Below are 20229 nucleotides of genomic sequence, written 5' to 3'. Positions count from 1 at the left end.
ACAAAAACATATGCATATATATATATATGTATACAGAAATATATATATATCTATATATAAATGAGAAACTATAGTGAAAAAGTAAAAAACAAACGTAAAATGAATAAAGAAATCACAACCACCAATCAATGTAAAACTAAATTAAACGACATTCAATGTAGCTTATTTATAATATGCAAGAACGTGAAGCATTGAGATATTTAATTTCGTACATTGGTTTGCAGAAAATAAAAATATAAAAGAAAAACGATTCTTAAAAATAGTTTGATTTTTAAATTGAATTCTAGTCAAGTTGGCGCGCAAATGGCGTGTGCTTACATTGCTGTAAAGTATGAGCTTAATTGAACAAGTTGGCAGCACCATTTTATCGTATGACGTCACTATTGCTCGGACAGTATTGACAAGCTATATGATAATCATAAATTGTATATTATTGAATTGGGGAAATATTGATTTAACTTAAATGGTAGACATTTGCGATTTATTAACAATTTTTGACATTAATTTGTCTGCAAATTATATTATTGCATGACCTGCGACTCGTTACTAAATACCGGTTACTTGACTGACGAGTATATCGAGTTGGCAGCCTTGCTTTGACAACAACATATAACTCACAATAATGGTAAGCAATTCCAGTCTCTTTTTTATTTATTAGTTGCAAGTAATCAAACAAATATTTTACATTTAATAATTTGACAAAGCACTAGATTGGAGCAGCTGATGACAGCTACAACGGGCACCCAACGAAACGAGAGCAACATCATCAGCGATATCAACAGCGACGACAGCAACAGCAACAACAACATCAGCTGTACAAACATAAATTTTTAGACAAATTCGGGGTGGGGGGCTGACGACTGACTACGGAAGACGGTCGCCAAAAAGACACGGAAGTGTTTTCTCACCAGAAACTTGATTGAAAACCACCTTCGGTGCGTATTAAGCCATGGCCGATGCTGCTGGTGGTGGCATGCCCGAAAATGCGGCCGAAATAGCCGTGGCGAATGCAATCAATAACATCAACGGCCGCAATCGTGTGCTCGCTGGCGGAGTGCCTGCCGGCGGGTTAGGAGTAGGCGGAGGTGTTGGCCAAGTAAGAACGCACATGCACACACATACACACACTCATGCACACATGCACAGCAATGCTTATCTTTGACAATTTGTAGAACAACATGATGAACATGCGGGATCGTCTATTTCATGCCATTTACTTTCGTGTAGCAGCCACCTATGCAGAGTTAGTGCCACGGTAAGTGATCAAAGAGTTAATTACGGATACTGCATAAGTAAAGAAAATCTATCTCTCTCTTTCCCTCTCTCTCTTCTATTGCAGCAAGATTCAAATGGCAATTGAGTTTCTGCTGCTGCTGAAGGCTTTGGTGTTCTTCTTCACTTTGGTTTACATACACACGGCATTTATAAAGAATCCCTGCACCTGCCTGCAGGATGTGCAGAATTGGCCACGCGATGGCGTTATCCGTGTGGAAATAATACCACACTTGGCCGAGAAGCGTGCCATATGGCAGCGCATTAAGTCCGATCAGCAGCTGGTGCTGGCGCTTAAGCATACTTAGTATGAAATCCGATATCGTAATATATTACTGAATCTCATTTGTTGCTTGACTTGCAGCTACTATGGCATTGGACCGCAAACACTGGACAATCACAACAGGCTGAAGCGCTACGAGACGATACTACGCAAACTGGGCTTGCCGGTGCGACCCAATTTCGCCTATGGCAACGAGAGTCTGTACTACTATTTCGATGCTGTCAATATACTGGATAGCTACGAGCATCCCAGCGCTATACCGCTCAAGGCTGATGACGATGATGGTTAATAAGTTTATTAGCTAAATAGGTATAAGTGTGATTAATAATACTTTATGCAATTCTCTTGCAGATGAGCAATACATTGTTGAGTATTCGCTGGAGTACGGCCACCTGCGTCTCTCCGCCGACACACGCAAAAGATTGAACATACCCGTGCTGACTGTGCAGCTGGACCCCAATTCGAATCCCTGCTTTGGCGATAGACTGACGCGCTACCTGCTCAAGCGTTTGCTGGGGTAATTTCGATTTCAGCTGAATTGAAAGCTTTTAATTAACTTGTTTGGCCAATTGGCAGCTATGATGACTTGCTAATGGCTTCGGTGCGCACTGTGGCCGAGAAGGAGGACAACAAGGGCTACCTGCGTAACGTGATTACGGGCGAGCACTATCGTTTCGTGTCCATGTGGTGGGCTGCCTGGAGCAGCTATCCAGCTGCATTCTTGGTCATGTTGCTCTTTGTATGTCGTTTATAATATTCATATATATATATATGTGTATCTATTTACTACTACTACTTACTTCTCTTTGCAGACGTTTTCGGTGTCCATGCTGTTGCGCTACTCGCATCATCAGATCTTTGTGTTTATAGGTAGCTAGTTAAGCGTTTCATCTCTGAGTACTTTAATCAAATTTGTTTACCTCTTGCAGTGGATCTGCTGCAAATGCTGGAGTACAATGTCTCGGCCCGCTTCCCCATCGCGCCCCTACTGACGGTCATACTGGCGCTCGTAGGTGTGCATAAATACCCGGCATATGCAGCTTATCTCTTGTTGAACGCAAATTTCTGCTGAATCTTTTCAGGCATGGAGGCCATCATGTCGGAGTTCTTCAATGATACAACAACTGCTTTCTATATAATATTGATTGTCTGGATCGCGGATCAATTTGATGCCATCTGCTGCCACACGACCATTACGAAACGCCATTGGCTCAGGTGCGTAGTAGACCGGGAGGCAGACAGAGACTGCGGACAGCTGTTGCTGCAACAGTTTTTTGTGCCATTTGTTTTCCCTCATTTTGATTTTTTTATTTATTTTTTTTTGCTGCTTGTGCAATCGTCTGTGCGCCAGAACAAATGACAAATTCAATTACATTAAGTCGAAGCCGAAGCCGGGGCATCGCAATCCTTTGCTGTCCACTCAATGTCCGGCTGCTGTCTACGGACTAACCTGACCGGAGCTGAGCTGAGCTATCCCCCTCAGCACTTAACAGTTCATTTCGTTTTGTTCGCATATTTTCTTTTCTTTTCACTCCATGTCCAGGACGTATTTCACACTGCGTTTCGTTTGGTTGCGTTGCGTTTCGTTTCGTTTCGTTTGGTTGTTATTTGAAAATTAACTTGGCTTGCGCAAGCCTCCCCCGGGGCCACAGCAAATCGACCAACACAACACCAAAGACCCTCCGCCGGCACACACAAACACACACACTCACACACACACATATAGAGAACACAGAATTTCATCACTTAAGTCAACAAGCGTAACCCAAGCACCAGTCAACCCAGTACCCACCCCCACCCCCAGCCCAGCTCCAAACCCCAAACCCCAAACTCCAGACCCCCAAACCTCAACTGGGCCGCGCCATTAGCAAACATTTAAATAAACTTGTTTGTAATAGCTGCGAACACAAAATGGAATAAGTGAAAACCTACGGAAAAAATTGTACAGAAGAGGACAGCGAGGCTGTGGGGCCATGGAGCCGGGGGCAGCTCCTATAAACATTAATGACCACGCACGTCATACAAAACTCAATCGGGCCGACAAGCGAAAAGTGGACGCGACTCTAAAACCGTTTACCCCCTTTCCCGTGTTCTCTTCTCTCCTTTCATTTTGATCAATCTTTTTTTTAGCCTCGTCTGGTTCCGCGAACTGTGGCTGGGGACGAGCTACTTTGCGGTTTATTGCGCGCACTTTGCATAATTGAGAGGCGAACAGCTAGGAAATTATTTTGGAAAATCTCACCCAACATTCGCCATTCGCCACTCGCCACTCCCCAACGGCATCAACAGCAGCAACAAGATTTTTCAAACATTGCGTCCATCAATAATTCAAAAAGACACTCGACTATTCCCTTTATTCGACTCGCTCGCCGTCCCCCTCTGCCCCTCTGTCACTCTCTCTCTCGCACTCGCTCGGTCAGGCTGCGTCTGTCTGTTTGCTGTTTATGAGAGCCGAGCTCCATTAGAAATTCATGCCCTGGCATTTACCAATCACTATTCACTGACCCCGCTTCCCCCCTTCCCCCTTCCCCATTCCTCTGCCTCTTAAATTTTGGTGTTGATTTTGCGTAATTTGCGCCCGAATTAAAAGGCCATCAATGTGGCGCTCGGTTCGAGCAGCTGCCGTATTTATATTCATTAAACATTCATTGCCGCAAAATGTACCCATGCCACGCCCACTTACGCCCAATATTAGCTGTTTATTATGGCATTTAAGCGTGCCACCACGGATTTCCCTGCTGCCTCTCTGTTGTGCAACCAACCAACTGCTTGCAGCATTCTCCAGGTGTTGGCCTTGCCTTGCAGTGCCCTGGGAAAAAAGCTCCATTAAATTATAATTGAATATCGTATATCGTAATGCTCGTATTTCCTGCACCTACGCCAGTCCTTGCTAATATACTTAGCCAGCTTTGCCTGCATATTAACTGCACCCCTCCCCTGTCTTCTGTGCTTTATTATCCTTATCTGGCTAAAAATATGTATATAGATTGTAAAATATCTCATTACACTTTGTCTGACTATCAATAGCAATAAATCAATAACTTCTTTGCAATGCACTTTAATATATTATTTTCTAGTATATGCATTAAAGTTTTAACTGAAGCGGCTTGTTAAGGATCTGCATTTTGCAGTGGAGTTAGAGTCTGAGTCTTTCTTTCTATCTCTATCTCCCTCTCTACTTCTGTCTTTGTGTTACCTGTAAATATCCCTCTAACCTCTCTGTCTTCTTATGGCTTTGCTCTCCTATCTGAGCTTCCCCTTTCTTTCTATTTTTATTTCCTGAGTCTTCTCATTCTCTCTCCTTTGTTTTGTCTCCATGTCTCTTCTGTTAAGGTGTGAAAGGCTCGTCTTCACTTTGTCTTTCTGAATTGATATTCTCTTTCTATTGATGGGCAAAAGATCGAAATCTTACTACACTTGTTTCTTCACACTTCCAACTCTCACTTCTTTATTCTTCACTCACTCCATTTCACTCTCACTCTCTTATATTTCTGTTTTTCTCTCGCTCTCTTCTTATCTACTTTTGGCTATGCCTTCTTCTCTCTTCATATCTCTTTCGATTTACTCCCTTCTCTGTCACCATTCTCCCACATTCTCTTCACTTTTCTTGCATCCTTCTCATAGCTCTCTTCTGTACTCTCTCCTCTTCTGTCTGTATTTCTCCATACCATATTCGCCTTTCTCTCCTGATTTTCCCATAATCCTACAAATTTCGTTGCTTTAAAGTCGCTGTTAAATTGTATTTTTTAGTTTTAAATAATATTTTTTTTTTCGAGGTATTGTTTGCAAACCTTTTCAGCGGCTTTGATTACCACATCTAATGCAAATTACATTCAGCTGTCATTTGTGTTTCTAATTAAATGTGGATAATAATGGATAATTAGGTAGAAAAATCTCCACAGTATAATTTAAATTACATTTCGAGATAATATCGATTTCAGCTGCCGTTTTCAGATTCCCTTTCGCTTCTCTAGCTTCAGCTCCAGCTCCAGCTCTCCCCCTCCCCCTTCCCCTCCGTTCGCCTTGGGCGCCTTTAACATGGAATCAAAGCAATCCGAAATGTTTAGATATTAGGTTGAAGTTCGAGCTGCGCTGCTCTCACTGTTGATATATGCATATATTCATATTCACATATTCACATATTCATGCTCATATTCATACTCGTATTCATATTCATATTCATATAGCTCTATATATATGTTTACCTATTCAAAGGCGCGGAGAGTTGGCCAAGATGCATTTGCTAAGGCCAGAAGTAGCCAAAGAATATCCCCATTGAAGTAGCCAAGTCAAGGCATATGCAGATTTTTTGTCCTCTGCCACGCCCCCTCCCCTCATCCCAGCCGGGCACCCCCTTCGTCCTACGGCAGCACAAGTAAAAATTAATTTTGTAAAAAGTCAAAACATATTGGTTGAGCTCATCATGCATGTACCCACGCACACACACACACGCACACACACACACACATCCTGTTTGTTTGCTTCTGTGTGTATATGTGTGTGTGTGTTTGTGTGTGTGTACTTTGGTACGGTTTAATTTTGCTGTTATTGACCGCCCGAAGCAATCGAAGGGGGTTTCCACTTTAGACCTTTTGCCTTTCACTTCCTGTTTTTTGCTGCTGCTGCTGCTGCTGCTGCTGTTGCGGTTATGGGTTATGGCGAAGAGTGACAGAGAGAGAGAGAGAGCGAGGGAGTAAAGGAAAGAGAAAGGGTAACGATGAAAAGTTCTCTCTGGTAGTGCTGCCATTTTGGTTGCCTGTTTGCGGTTAGCTGCGATTGAAGTTCGCTTTAAGGCCAACGAAATGCGCCAGCTGCGTTAATTAGCCCGGCTTAAGCCATATGTCTTAGATAGTTGCAAGCGTTGCAACAGCAGCAGCAACAACAACAACAACAACAGCAGCAACAACAACTCCAACAGCAGCAGCAACAACAACTCCAACAAGAGCAGCAGCAGCAGCAGCTTGCATTAGCTTCTGGGGCAGGTGTAAGTGTGACGCACTCAGGTATTTACGCCCTAATTGACTACCGTCAGCGACTTTAAAGTGGCATCAAAGCAACTCGTTTGTGGCACGCTTAAAAATAATTCTGTTAATCGCCGTTTAACGAGCAGGCGCCAAAATGTATAGACGAGCATAATTTGGCACACCCCTTTGGCCGCCCGCCCAGCTTGTTTGAGGCTTGTCGCCGGCGATACGGCGCCCCCCGACCCCCCCTTTATTGAATCCGTACCGCCCCTGCTGCTGCTGCTGCTCCTGCTCTGACTTTTGCCCTGCGGCTTTCAGTGCCGCAGCCGTAATGCTGCTTTTGTGCTTAAATCTGGTTGCCACGGCACGGGGCAGACGACACGTATTAAATGAGCTGCAAAAGTGTACAAAAAGGGCACAAGGCGAGGCGTGGCGACGTCTTGCGCAGATTGACGGACAGACGAGCCGAGGCAACGGCAGATGGGCGGACAGCCCAGATAGACGAATGGACGGACGGACTTCACAGAATCGCGTGGTATTGGCGGCTTCAAAGAGCAAATTGTATCAAGACAACAGCAGCAGGAGCAGCAGGAGCAGCAGTGGCAGTGGCAGCTGTGGAAGGGGTACTTTTTGGTTGGGTTCAAGTTCGGGTTCGGGTTCGGGCTCGGATTGCGAGTTCGGGGCAAATTTGTAACAGTCGCGCGTTTCAAGTAGCTGCGAAGGACACGCCGTCAGCCCATTTCCACTCAGCTGCTGTGGCGCGCCTTTTGCTGTTGTTTACACGCTTGTTATGCGTAGCTCCCTACAAATACACACACACACACACACATACACACACAGACATCTACACTCTATATAATACATATTTATGCCATAAGTATATATAGATCTGTTTGCTTGTTAAACCCAATGAGCCTGCTTCCTACTTTGGCGGCGTCCTTTTACCCAGTTCGCGCGCATTTAGCCAGAACGTCAACGTCAACGTCGTTGGCAACCATTGGCGATGGGTATGGAGGTGGGGGTGTGGTGGGTGCTACCCCTTAACCTGCAGCGCCTCACCTTATGTTCAGTCCTTGTTTTTCGTGTTGATTGAGATCATGTTACGCAAAGTATAATTGCGTCAAGTTTGTTTTGCTGCCATAACTTTTGTCCGCGAGCCAACGCCTCAAACTCTGGCTCGAACTCGAACTGGAATGCCCGGGGCGCTGAAGTGGCCTGGCCTCTTGCCACGCATATCCTTTGGCCCGTCAACCGCCCCTCCCCCTTCCTCTTATACCTGTGCTGCTCTTGTTGTTCAAAGGTGCAGTTGATGAGTGTTCGTAACGAGGCAAAATCGCTTCATTGTTATACGCGTTATAGTTTCAGCTTGTTTGCTTTTCCTTTCCCATATTTTCCAACCTCCCTCGCCGCTGCTGCCTCTAGTTGTTTTCCTCCTTTTTTTGTAATTCTTTTTTCTTTTATTTTCTGTATTCTTTTGTTTTGTTTGTTTGTTTGTCAAACGCGGCGTATGCGCAACGTGCCCTTCTATGCAACATGAGCGACTGCTTCAATTTATGCATGAAAATGGATCGTTTACACGCATTTATCAATGGACACACACTCACACACACAGACACACACGCATGCACACATATACACCTCCATTATTTGTATGCCATTGTACTTCAGCTTTGTTATATTTCAATTAAGTGAAGCAGATTTTTCCCAAAAATTCGTTAATATTTGTCACGTTTTTACAACAATTGCATGTGGGTGTATTTCTATGTGTGTGTGTGTGTTTGTGTGTGTGCTGAGTGCCTGCATCCTCTGTTAATTGGTATATTTGATTGTACTTCTAAAAATTTCAATCAATTTTTGGCGAAGCATTTGACATATTGCGAGTCGAGTTTGTTATTGCAGCCTAGGAATAATGATTACGTAATTAATTATAATGAATCGATTTCATTTCATGAGTCAATTAAATTACATGACTGAGTTGAGAATGCTGTAATTGTTTAGATTCATGTCTACAATTTGCTTTCAAAGTCTGATTCTAATATGATTATTATATATACTTTTCTATGGTTTCTTTTATTTAACAAATTAAATTTTGTGTATGCCTAATATTTTTCCTTTATATTTCTAAATAATTATATATTATTGATTGTCTAACATTTCTTAAAGTATCAAGCTTAAAAGTCAACATGCACTTAACATGATTAATTTTTCTGCGCTTTGCATTAGGCTTAACATTTTGTTGTTAACAGAGATTTTGTTTTAAGCATTAGCTCTGCTTCTGAGAGTTTCAAAACTTTTGTTTTTCGTATTACAAATGAAAGATAATTTAATTTCAATTATTAATGCCAGCTAGCTGAAGTAATATTATTATATTTTTTATATCAACGCTAGAAAATCTAAGAAAAAATAGACTAAAACAACTTTGAGTTATAGTTTTTCAAGCATTTTATTCAACTTTATATTTTGTATATTGAAACTCATAAAAGAGAAGCTGGCAGAGATCTAGTGGAGCGCAAACATAGTTGTTGATTCATCTGACCATTTTTTGTTACCTTTTTATCCGAGTGCACAGCACGCAAATCGATTCTAATCAATTAATGCAGCAACAGGTATGCGCATTTACCGTTGCACTTTAGCCAAATCGTCTGGATTAATGCGGCAAGCGCACTTGGCCAACATCGTAATATTCATATGGCATTCCACTCAAACGATTTAACCAATATGCAAATGCTCTGTATGTATGTATGTATGTGTGTGTGTGGGTGTGTGTGTGTGTGTGTAGCTCAAGTGCTTGCAAGCTCATTGAGCACTTTAGCCATTATATGTGTGGAATACAACTCTGGCAACAGCTGCAACTGCGTCTTCGTCTTCGTCTCTGCCTTCGTCTTCGTCTTCGTCTCCCTTTGCTGTTGCTTGTGTTTGCTGGCAGCAAATAAACACTTCTGACAGCGCCGATCGGATCAGTGTGCACCCACCTGCCCCGTGGCACCTGTTAGCTGTTGGCTGTCTGACAGTTTGTTTGGCTTGGCGGATGGGCGGTGGGAGGTGAGGTGGGGTCTGCTTATTTAAGCATGCAACGCGCCCACACATTCGCACATGCAACAGTTGAGCTGTTAACCAGTGTCTAAACCCCTCCTGCAGTTACTCTCTCTCTCTCTCTCTCTCTCTCTCTCTCTCTTCCCGCTCCCTGTTCCTGCCCCTTTTCTACAGGCAGTTTACGTCTGTCGCCGCTGTCTCCGTCTCTGTCTCTGCTGCTGCTGCAACATCATTTGCCCTCATTTCCGTTCGGTCGAAGGATATGAATCCCAATAGCACTTCCTCAGCGCACATCCGTTGCGACACGCCGCTGGCTGTGGCAAGGCAAAGACAGGGGAGGGCAGGGTCGGTCCGGGTCGGGTCGGACTGGGTAAGGAGCTGACTGTTCCGCCCGCTTGACGCTTGTCAACGCTACGCAACATTAGGAAAACGAATGAAACGGAAACGAACAAGCGATAAGTGTTGTCTACGTGTCTTCGGGTTGATTTTATTCTTTTTCCATGCATACCCTGAACTAAGCGACGCACACAATGGCACAAACAGGGTTAAATTGGTTTTATGCTTAAGCATGTGACTAGCGACAGGGCGTAGAGTACGCTATATAAGTATATGCATATTAAGATCTCTGATAATATAACTTAAAAAACTTCTTGCAATGAGCTTGAGCAAAGATGGAAGCTGCAATACTTTTTCCCTTTTTTTCATATTCATAAGAATTATGTTTAACAGCAAAAATCTCAAAGACTATAAGAGCTAGCGCTATTAAAATTAATACTCAACAACCTCTAGAGTGTAGAAATATTTCACTTTTCAAAAATCTCCTTCAGTGGACTTCTCGCTTTATAGATAGCTCAAAAATTTTTATACATAACTATAGAACATAGCATCAAAAACTGTATCAATAAGAAGGTTCCTCCTCTTTATAAAGATCTTCTTATGAGTTGATTATTTTATGTCTAACTCAGGAACTTTAAAAGCTATCGTTTTGGTATTTAACATACACTTCATTATCTCCTGTATAAAGATTCCTAATATCTCCTACATATGATTTTAATATATTACAACTCAAGAACTATACAACCTATTAATATAACAGTTATGTTGCTCATCATATACTTCACTTTCTAAATAACTCTTTATGTCTGGCTTATATTATAAATAACTCAAGAACTATAGAAGCCTTAGACGTGAAACTTGTTATAGGGCTATTCATATATCATATATATATGAATATTATTTCGTTTTCGCATATCTCACTCAAACCCAAAAGAGAGAAAGCCAGAGATCAAATCAAGTTTCCCTTCTATTATCATAAATTTGCATGTCAAATGTATATCAAATCTCAGGGTATTACCAAGTCCTTACTTATCGCTCACCACGCTTTACTACGGGTTGCAATGTGTGTGTCGGTTGATGGTGCAAGGCGTTTGGCACGATGTGTCCATAATGCCGCCACATGCCACATGACGCCAGCTGCCGCCCACTGGAAAGGCTTACGAGCCAAATAAGTGTCGTGTGTCTTCATTTGTCGCTGTCGATTGTGATGTTCGTTGTCTCCGTCTCTGTCTCTTTTGTGTGCGTGTGCGTGTGTGTGTGTGTGTGCACAATCAACTCAAATTAAATTCAATAACATAACTCAATCATGACCGCCCTTGCACACGCCCACGCCCACACCTAATGTCGCAATGTCCAGCGGCATTGTAAAAATAAATTAAAGTTGAATTCCGCCGGACTCTCTTGACGACTCTCCGTTGCTGTTGCTTACGCTGCTTATGGTTATGGCTATGGCTTTGTCCTGTCTGCTTCCTCTAGTCCTATCTACCAGCCGCCTCCTGCTCCTCCTTCTGCTCCTGCTCCTGCTCCTTATCATTGGGGCAGTCGTTCATTGTGTTTGTTATTTGTTGTCTTTGGCTTGCATAACAACAATTCAACTAACACAACGCCAGCAATTATTTATATTATTAAATCCTCTTGAGTGTCCTCGCCATTGTTAATATACCCTATAAATATAATAATTATCGTTGGGTATATATCTAGGCTATATATCTATAGGTAGCATATTGTTATTTGAGATTTTGGGCCAAGTCAAAACATGAGCATCGTATGCTTCACAAAGGCAAGAGAAGACTTGCAAAATCTGACGAGAGAAACCATAAGAAGCGCGACAGTCTAAACAAATTTGTACGCTTAAATTTGTTTGTAAAGGAAGCGCCTCAAATGAACATCAAAGAGAGAGAAAAGCAAGTTTGTTTATGAAATAAAGCAAGTACTTAAGGTTTCTCCTAGAGAGCTGGGGAGATTAGAACAATGAAATATTATTTAAATTATATAAAGAAGTTAAAGAGCGAACACATGCATAATTGCTTCAAGAGAGTACTAGATGACACTAGACCAAAGTGAAAAGCGGTGCTCTCTAGAGAGAAGCAGAAAGTAGAGAAGATTAGCAGAGAGGATTAGAGACGAGCTGAGAACAATGCTATGAAGCGATAAGCAATTGAGTGAAAAGGTTAGAAATTAAGACAAGCATTAGAAAGAAGCGAGGAGCAATAGAGAGTAGCGGTCAGAACTAGGTAATACGAGATAAATGTTGGAAGTACCGAAGATATGGGAAGTACCAAAGCAGAAACCACTAGAGAGAAGCAAGAAACAGCTGGGAGAATGGGAAGTACTAAGATTAATCGGTCAGCATTAGTAATAGAGAAAAGTAGATAATGATAATCTGTAAAGAACTTTCAGAAGCTGCATACGAAAGCAGACAGGGTTAAGAATTTGAAGAGAGAAGCGAGGCGCAAATTGAATGGCAGGAAAGCAGCAAGAAGCAAACAATAAGCAACGATTAGATTAAGGTATTAAATAGAAGCTTATCTAGGAGTCTGAGAAGCTTCAAAATATTCCTTTGGCTAACTTCTCTTCTAACTGTGCCCTGACTCACTTTACTTGAGATGAGTTAAAACAGAAAACAGGGTATTCCATAGTCCAGCCAGTGCGTGTAGGCATCCGCCATTTATATCAATTGTTGTAAGTGTTATTGTTGTCAGTTGAAGGCGTTACTTATGTCATGCCTGCGCCGCTTCGCAACTGTTGTTGCCATAGCCATAGTACAGTCCATTCGTCTGTCCCTCTGTCCGTCCTTCCCTACCTCCCTCCCTCCCTCTCTGTGCTGTCTGACCCATTTCTTCACAGCTTAGTTGGCATTTGCCGAAGCCAGCAGACAGACAGATGGACAGACGGACAGTAAGTAAACAGCAATAAAACAACAAAACAATAATTTGTTGCTTTTTATTTGAGCAATGTTAAATACGATATTATTGAATGGTAATCGCGGCCTACACCCAAGAGTATCCATATTTTTTGACAAGGGTTACAAGGCGCTGCACCAAAAGCAATCCAAACGAAAAGAAGAGCAGCAGGAGGTGGAGGAAGTGGAAGTCGATGTCGATGTTGTATTAACTGAAATGGAATGTTTGTTTGTTTGCTTACAGATTCTTCTACCTATATCATTATGCCTTCTATGCGTATCACTATCGCTTCAGTGGACAATATCGTAGTCTGGCCCTGCTCTCGTCGTATCTCTTCATTCAGGTAACTATGCGAATGCTGCTCCTGCTACTCCTGCTTCTGCTGCTCCTGCTACATAATGCGAGGCACAAACAAAAACAAATTCTTACGCAACTGGAGCCAAGCGCTGCCTGTCAGCTGCATGACAAATTACCCAGCGCATTATTGTTCAACTGTCTGTTGTCCGACTCTCTCGGTATGTCTGTCTCTATTTGACTATGGCCTCACGTGTAGACAGCATCCCGTCACGTGCCTGACAACTGAGCGCTGAGCTCCATTGCGTAACACACACTGGCTCTCGGCCTCGCCCTCTCTCGTTCACTCTCTCTCTATCTGACTCACGCTCCTCTTTCTCTCTCTCTCTCTCTCTCTCTGTTTTTAGCACTCAATGGTATTCTTCTTCCATCGGTACGAGCTGCCCGCCATTATGGCACAGCGTCATGTCTTCATCATCACGCGAAATCAAGCAAATGCAGCAGCTGCTGCTGCTGCTGTCGCCGGCGGCGGAGGAGGCGGTGGTGGTGGTGTTGGTGGTGCTGCTGCTGCTCCAGCTCCCGCTGTAGCTGGTCAACAGGCGGCGCTGCAACGTGCCCGGGTCATTGTGATGCGACTCTATAGACAATTGGCTGCACAGCGTCAGGGCCAGGCAGCTGGAAACGGAGCAGCCGGAGCCGGAATGGGTGCGGCTGGAGGTGGAGGCGGCGCTGCTGCTGCACCGGCCATACACAACAATCCCAGCGCTGCACTGGCGAATGCTTTGGGTAATTTGAGGCGGCTACCGTTGGTGGGGCAGTGGTTGCATGGACGCGACCAGTTTGCCACAGAGCGACGGGTATTCCTTGGCCGCGGCCATGGACACGGCCAGATGATGCATGTGCGGCTGCAGCGCATCAATATGGCCGACATACCGGGACTGCAGACGCGCGCTGCTGCGGCCGTGGCAGCAGCCAATGCTGCCGCGGTGGCTGCGCAGGCAGCAGCCCAGGCGGCAGCAACAGCTGCCCAGGCGGCGGCAGCAGCAGCAGCAGCAACAGCAACAACAACGGCAACCGATACAACAACAAATGAAGGTAACTAAGTAAATGATTGGGCACGATTTGTGCCCGGTTGTGTTCACTTCATTGCACTCAATTGGCGTCGGCTTTAAATCGCTTTTGGGGCAACAGTCTAATGCCACAAATAACTGTGACGCTCCGTACCCAACGAGTGTGCAATCAGCCGGAAGATAAATTTAAATATTTCGTTTCAACTGCACTCGAAAACGCAGTCACCAAACAACAACAACAACAGCAACAGCAAACAAACAAAAAATGTAACCAAAATGAAAACGTGGCAAATTCGAAAGGGAACACAGCAAAAACAAAAACAAAAAATGCCGAAAGTAAATGTACACAAATCTCTGATAGTCTCGCGTGTGTGCAAACAAGTTTGCGGCGGATTAAATACCCTGTGATACGATTATCTCTCTCCCTCTCTCTGAAGCTGCTTCTCAAGCGTAATTTGCCTAGAAGAAAATGGATTTTAAATTTTGAGTACTGTCTTTCTGTTTTAATTTGATTTAAAATTTGCGTTTTTATATTTATAATTTGTAAATAATAATGCCTTTCTGAATTTTATTGTATTTCTTTTATTATTATTTATATTGATATTTTCATAGTAGAGCGATTATTAGTCAAAATTAGAGAAATAAAATTGGATTTTTTTTACAAGTATTTATCGCACTTTTAAAACTTCATTTTCACAACATTGAATTAAATCTATTAATGAAAACCCATATTAATAATGTTTGCTTAATTTTTGAATTTTAAGATTAGAAAATAAATTCAAGTTTTCTGCAAGGCCAACTGTTTCTTTACGTAATTTGTAAAAAAAAATAAAAGTAAATAATGTATAATCTAAAATGCGAAATTCACAAAAGTTAAAACTTAAATATTTATATACATATGATCTGTTATCTAAAATCCGTAATTTTTACTCTGAAATCTATATTCTTAAATCATCCATAACGTACAAGTATGTGTAGCCACTGCATCAAAAATGCACAAAGATTTCGGACTAATATCCACTGTAGTTTATCCCGAATATATTTATGCCATTGCATATTGAGTGCCCAACAGGATTATACCCAATTTGGCAATGTTTCTTTTGTTTTTTTTTTTTTTTTTTTTTTCATCGGCTATCGTCAGGGTATAAAAAGGAGTGGCAATAAATGTCAAAGAGGCGTCGCACTCGCACATAAAACGTAGTCAATATTAACGATATAAAATATAAATGCGAAGCGAGTGTGTGGGCTGCTCAGTCGACCGACCGACCAATTTGCCAACCCAGCAGAGCTCCCCCTCTCTGCCTCTGGCTACCTTCTTTATGTGTTTACAATAATATGAAATTATTTCTCAATTCGCTGGCAAAATAAATACAAAAAAAAGAAATGGAAGACGAAGAGGAAGACGAAGAAGAAGAAGAAGAAGAGGGAGAAGTAGTAAAGTATTCAGTGAAACGAATGTTTTGTAAATTGTAACGCGCCTGTCATTTCCTGTTTTATTTTCACTTTACTTCATTGCTAACTTTGCCATTCTTTGCATATTTTAGATGTCGAATCAAATCATGGACAAGGACGAAACCAAGAGCCGGCAACAGCAGCACCAACAGCAGCAACAGCAACAGCAACAGCAAACAGCATCAATGATGCAGGAGTAACAGCAACAGCAGCTGAAGCAGAAACATTAGCTAAAGCAGGAGCAACAGCGGAAACAGCTCAGGACAAGCAGCAATTGGAGCTGGGTTTGGATCTAGGGCAGGCAGGCGTGTCTAAGATGTTGAAAAATCTAAATTCCGCTGCAGCGGATATTATAAATATGCCGGATACGCCTGAAACTACTACAGCAATAGCAACAGCAAGAGAAGTAGAAGCAGCAGCAGCAGCAACAACAGCAATAGAAAGCCTCAGTGAGCCACAGCCCCAGCTGCTGCTGCTGCCCACATTGGGCAAGCAATTAGCAAATAATTTGCCAGCTCAAAGAGCGCAGCAGACGCCGCCGTCGTCATCAGGTGAAAAGGAAAGCAGTTCGACTGACCAGCCGAGGCAAAGCAAAGTAGCAGCAGGAGAAGAAGCAGAAGTGGTAGCAGCAGCAGCAGCCTTCACGTCAAAACAAGACAGAGCAGACGTCCAGCCTGTGACTGGAGCAGCAGCAGCAGAAGCAGCAGCTTGGGCCAATCCAAGCACAATGATGGATGGCAGGCAAACAGTTGATTTTATAGAAGGCGACAGCTTCACGTCAACAGCAAATTACAACGCAACAAACCACATGCAACAACAGCAACAGCAACAGCAGCAGCGGGCAGAGGAGGAGGAGCCAAAGCAGCAGCAACAGCAACAGGAGTCGGAGGGGCTGCCGGCTAAGCTGATGAAAACTCTACCGCATACATCAAACCAAGTGACAACAGCAGCAGAAGCCGCAGCAACAGCCCACAACTGAATAAGGAGATAGACAGCCCACAGGATATTTGGGGCGCTGGGCGGACGGACTGTTAGTGGGCGTCCTAAAAAGGGGTTAGCCCCAAATTTGAAACACAACAACAACAGCAACAGCAACAGCAACAACCGAAAGCAACAACAAAAATCAAATGTTATACGAACAGAGCTAGGAAATTTTTAGATAATTTGCCGGGTGTACTTATATGTCTAGAGCAAGCTGAGCGAATGTTACTCCATGAGTAAGCGTGTGTGTGTGTATGAGTGTGTGTGTGGGTGTTTGTGTGAATGTGGGGGTGTGCATGCATGTGCGTGTGTCTAGACAAACTTTCAGATTTTCGGTACGGTAAATAAAAATATATATCAACTGTGTTACTTAGTGATTTTTATAATTTTGTTTGTTTGTTTGTTTGTTTGTTTTTAACTAAAAATTAATGTGTGTTAACCATGGCAACGGATCGCGATGTTCTCTGCTCACTTTTTAATTAGCTGCAGTCAAAAACTACTTGTTTTCATTTTGCTTGCAATAAAAAAAAAAGGAAAAAAAAAAAGAAATAAGAAACAAAAACAATATACATTATATATTATATTATAGCTAGTCGCTTTAACATAAAGTTGAAAAAGATTTGAATAAAATTATAATTCAAATATTTGAAACACAATTTTCAATTTATTTTTTAAAAATATTTGTAGTTTAGTTTTTACTTTCATCTAATTTGTTTTTAACGCCCCTGGACAAAGCCTTGACAATTGATATATTGGAATTGACTATTTTGTTTTTTTTTTTTTTTTTTTCATTTTTCTACACATTTCAAATGGATTTTTAATTTGCAATTCAATTCGTTTGAAGCATATTTGTTGTGCATTTCAGTGCGGATTGCATAAAGAGATATAATTACATATACATAGATATAAACACATACACGCGCGGAATATTTGCAGAATGCTTTGTGTTAATTAATCAAAATAAATAACTTATTGCCCGAAGATAACCCACAAAAAGTATAGAATTCTAAAAATTTACATTTTATTTTATTCATTGAGGTACATATGGATATACATGTGTGTGTGTGTGTATATCTGAAAATATGAAAAATTAAAGCAATTTAATGTTGACTAAACAAAAGTTCGCTTCTCTAAAGCGAAAATAAACATTTCTTATAGATTATACGACTATTTACTAACATAATATATATATACTAAGTCTTATATATATATACTGCGCATACAGAGAGAACGGACTTCTTGAACTACTCTCAAAATGTTATTTCTAAATGTGTAATGAAAAAATATACAATATTCAAAATTTCCTCAAGAGTTTTCTTTTTTTTTTTCTCGTACCAAAAAAGGCAATTTTTCTTAAATCAATAATAAAATTCAGTTGGTAAATCAATCTTAAGCTCTCAAACATCACTGAGGACATTCCGCCGAAAAGTTCCCTTAGTTTTCCCAAAGTTTTTGCGGCTGACAAGTTTCTGGGGCTTTAAACTTTAAAGCGAAATTGGCTAGCAGAAACTCAATTCGAATATAGCTAGAAAATGATTTTAAAATGTATTTGTGATTTGCGAAATGCTCGAAATGAAATTCTAATCAAATATTAAAGGCAGAAATCCTAAGGGAACATGCTCGTCTATACCAACTGCTTGGAGTACTAAATGATATTAAAAAGGAAGTTTTGTTTTGTTTTTTCCTAAGTAGGTTAGCTCTGCCTCTGTCCCTGGGGCCTTAGCGTTATGAACTCGTTTATACGGCGGGCAACGTGAGCAGATTGTGGATGAGTCAAAAGGTCACATATAAATAACTGCCGCCATTGTTAACTTTAAGGCATTATTTATATTTTTAACTGGAAAAAACAAGAAAAATAAGGAATGGGTACAATGCGTGTGTAGTTAGGGAGATTGAGGGATTACGAGGTAGGTGATATCTTGTTTCATATACTATATATACCTTATATTTTTATTTTATTATATTTTATTTATAGATTATATTATGAATGCAATTATTATAATTATCATCAAGGAGCTCGAGCTGGCGCGGCCTTGTGGTATATAAACTACCTATATTTTATAAACAATTCTGCCTTAATAATTTAATAGAAAAGCGGTTTGTATTTTAAGCTGGGAAATAATGTTTAACTATACGAAAATCTGTACATCAAAATGAGTTTTTATAGGTTCTTGGTGAACTGAAATAACTGCATGCTTTAAAACCTTTATATATTTGTTGTATTCTATTTTAGTTTTTGTTATACAATTTCTTTTTCATAGGAACTTTTTTTTTAATTTGTTGCTGTGCCATTCCAGAAAATATTTTTACAAATTCGTTACATAAAAAAAATCAAAATAAATCGAAAAACAAACTTGTTGTAGCTCACACTTTCTGACTCTCCGTTTCTCTCTTTCTCTGTCTGTCTGTCTTTCACCCAGCTAATGTTGGGTTCGACGTTAATCTAACGCCACTACATCCAAGTCCCATACCCAATCTCAACTCTATTTGAAGAATGCACGTTCTGATTAGTTTTAATACGAACTTAATAACTCTAGATAATTTAAATAATTATAAATACAACATCAAATGCGATATGCTGAAAACTTTCCATTAGTTTGCTGATTTATTTGATAGCTTTTCTGAGAAATAATTTCATGAAGAGATATCTCTACTAAAATACTTGGAAGCCAATCGATTGCTTCGATGATTTATGCAGAAACAAATAAATTTCGAGCAGCGAGTGTAACCCACATCAGTAAAATGAACTTCTGAAAGTATATGAGTGAGAGAGAGAGAGAGAGAGAGAGTGAGAGAGGGAGCTGGAGTTGAAGTTGGAGAGAGTGAGAGCTACTGTGTATAAGCATTGAGCGAAAAATGCGTTGAACTTAATTTAAATTAAAGATAAACAAATTATGCGCCATCAAAAGCTGAATACGTTTTGCATATTTTGGGTTTTCGAATTAAGTTAAAGGAATACAATGTAATAATAATAATAATGATTATGATAACACCAGACAGGCAGGCGAAGCCAGGCGAGGCAACCCAGAACGAATTGGAAATTTTGCTCATGTCAGTCTTAAATGCTCAAGTTGGGTGCTTAGCTTTAGCTGCTGATAGATATTATGCATGCCAATGTCAAGATGAAGTACACACACACCCAGCTCATCATGATCGTCATTATCGTCATCATCATCATCATCATCATCATCATCATCATCATCATCATCGATAGGTTGGAAGTCGCGGCCAAACTTTATGCCAAAGTATGTAAATAAAACAATGCAAATGTCTGGCAGGGCACGTCGGGACTGTGCTTGGAGCTAGCTTGAGATTGCGTCTCCTTGGGCAGGACCAACGCACTGCCAGCCAGCAGCAACTGTCGCTGTCAATGCGCATTCCTTCCAGTTCGCTGATGTGAGCCAAGCCAAACATCCTACAATAATAAACAAGCGCATCGTGTGCCAGCGACTACAGACGTCAGACGAGACACGCCTGACATGTCATGTGGGTGGGCAGGAGGATTCCCACACCCGAACCCAACCCAACCCAGCGCAACTCCCCTTCCCAAAAAAAAAAAAAAAAAAAAACCCAAAATAAAAATATCTTCAGTCGTACATATTTATTACAGCAAAAGGCGAGAGTAAGCGCCTCGACACGGC

At 41.4% G+C, this 20229-nt stretch overlaps 1 protein-coding gene across 2 annotated transcripts; it reads left to right on the top strand.

Annotated features, from left to right (window-relative positions):
• Positions 1-516: 516 nt before the first annotated feature.
• Positions 517-16957, top strand: LOC6579412 (membralin). Of its 2 annotated transcripts, none has more exons than XR_006357780.1 (13): positions 517-625; positions 705-1096; positions 1173-1255; positions 1340-1579; positions 1637-1839; positions 1907-2072; positions 2132-2294; positions 2368-2425; positions 2485-2568; positions 2638-2770; positions 13035-13134; positions 13493-15624; positions 15700-15765. XR_006357780.1 is itself a non-coding variant. In XM_032729484.2 (13 exons), exons 2-13 carry the CDS (start codon positions 950-952, stop codon positions 16584-16586), a joined length of 2952 nt encoding a protein of 983 aa, XP_032585375.1. In that variant the 5' UTR covers positions 517-625; positions 705-949; the 3' UTR covers positions 16587-16957. The 2 variants fall into 2 exon arrangements, 1 of the variants encoding a protein (XP_032585375.1); XM_032729484.2 differs by having other exon boundaries at positions 13493-14180; positions 15700-16957.
• The last annotated feature ends 3272 nt before the right edge of the window (positions 16958-20229 follow it).

Source organism: Drosophila mojavensis, unplaced genomic scaffold, assembly GCF_018153725.1.
Source record: "Drosophila mojavensis isolate 15081-1352.22 unplaced genomic scaffold, ASM1815372v1 contig_80, whole genome shotgun sequence".
NCBI lineage: Eukaryota > Metazoa > Arthropoda > Insecta > Diptera > Drosophilidae > Drosophila > Drosophila mojavensis.
The sequence above is the reverse complement of the archived record's forward strand: the minus strand, read 5'-3'. Positions and strand labels throughout refer to the sequence as shown.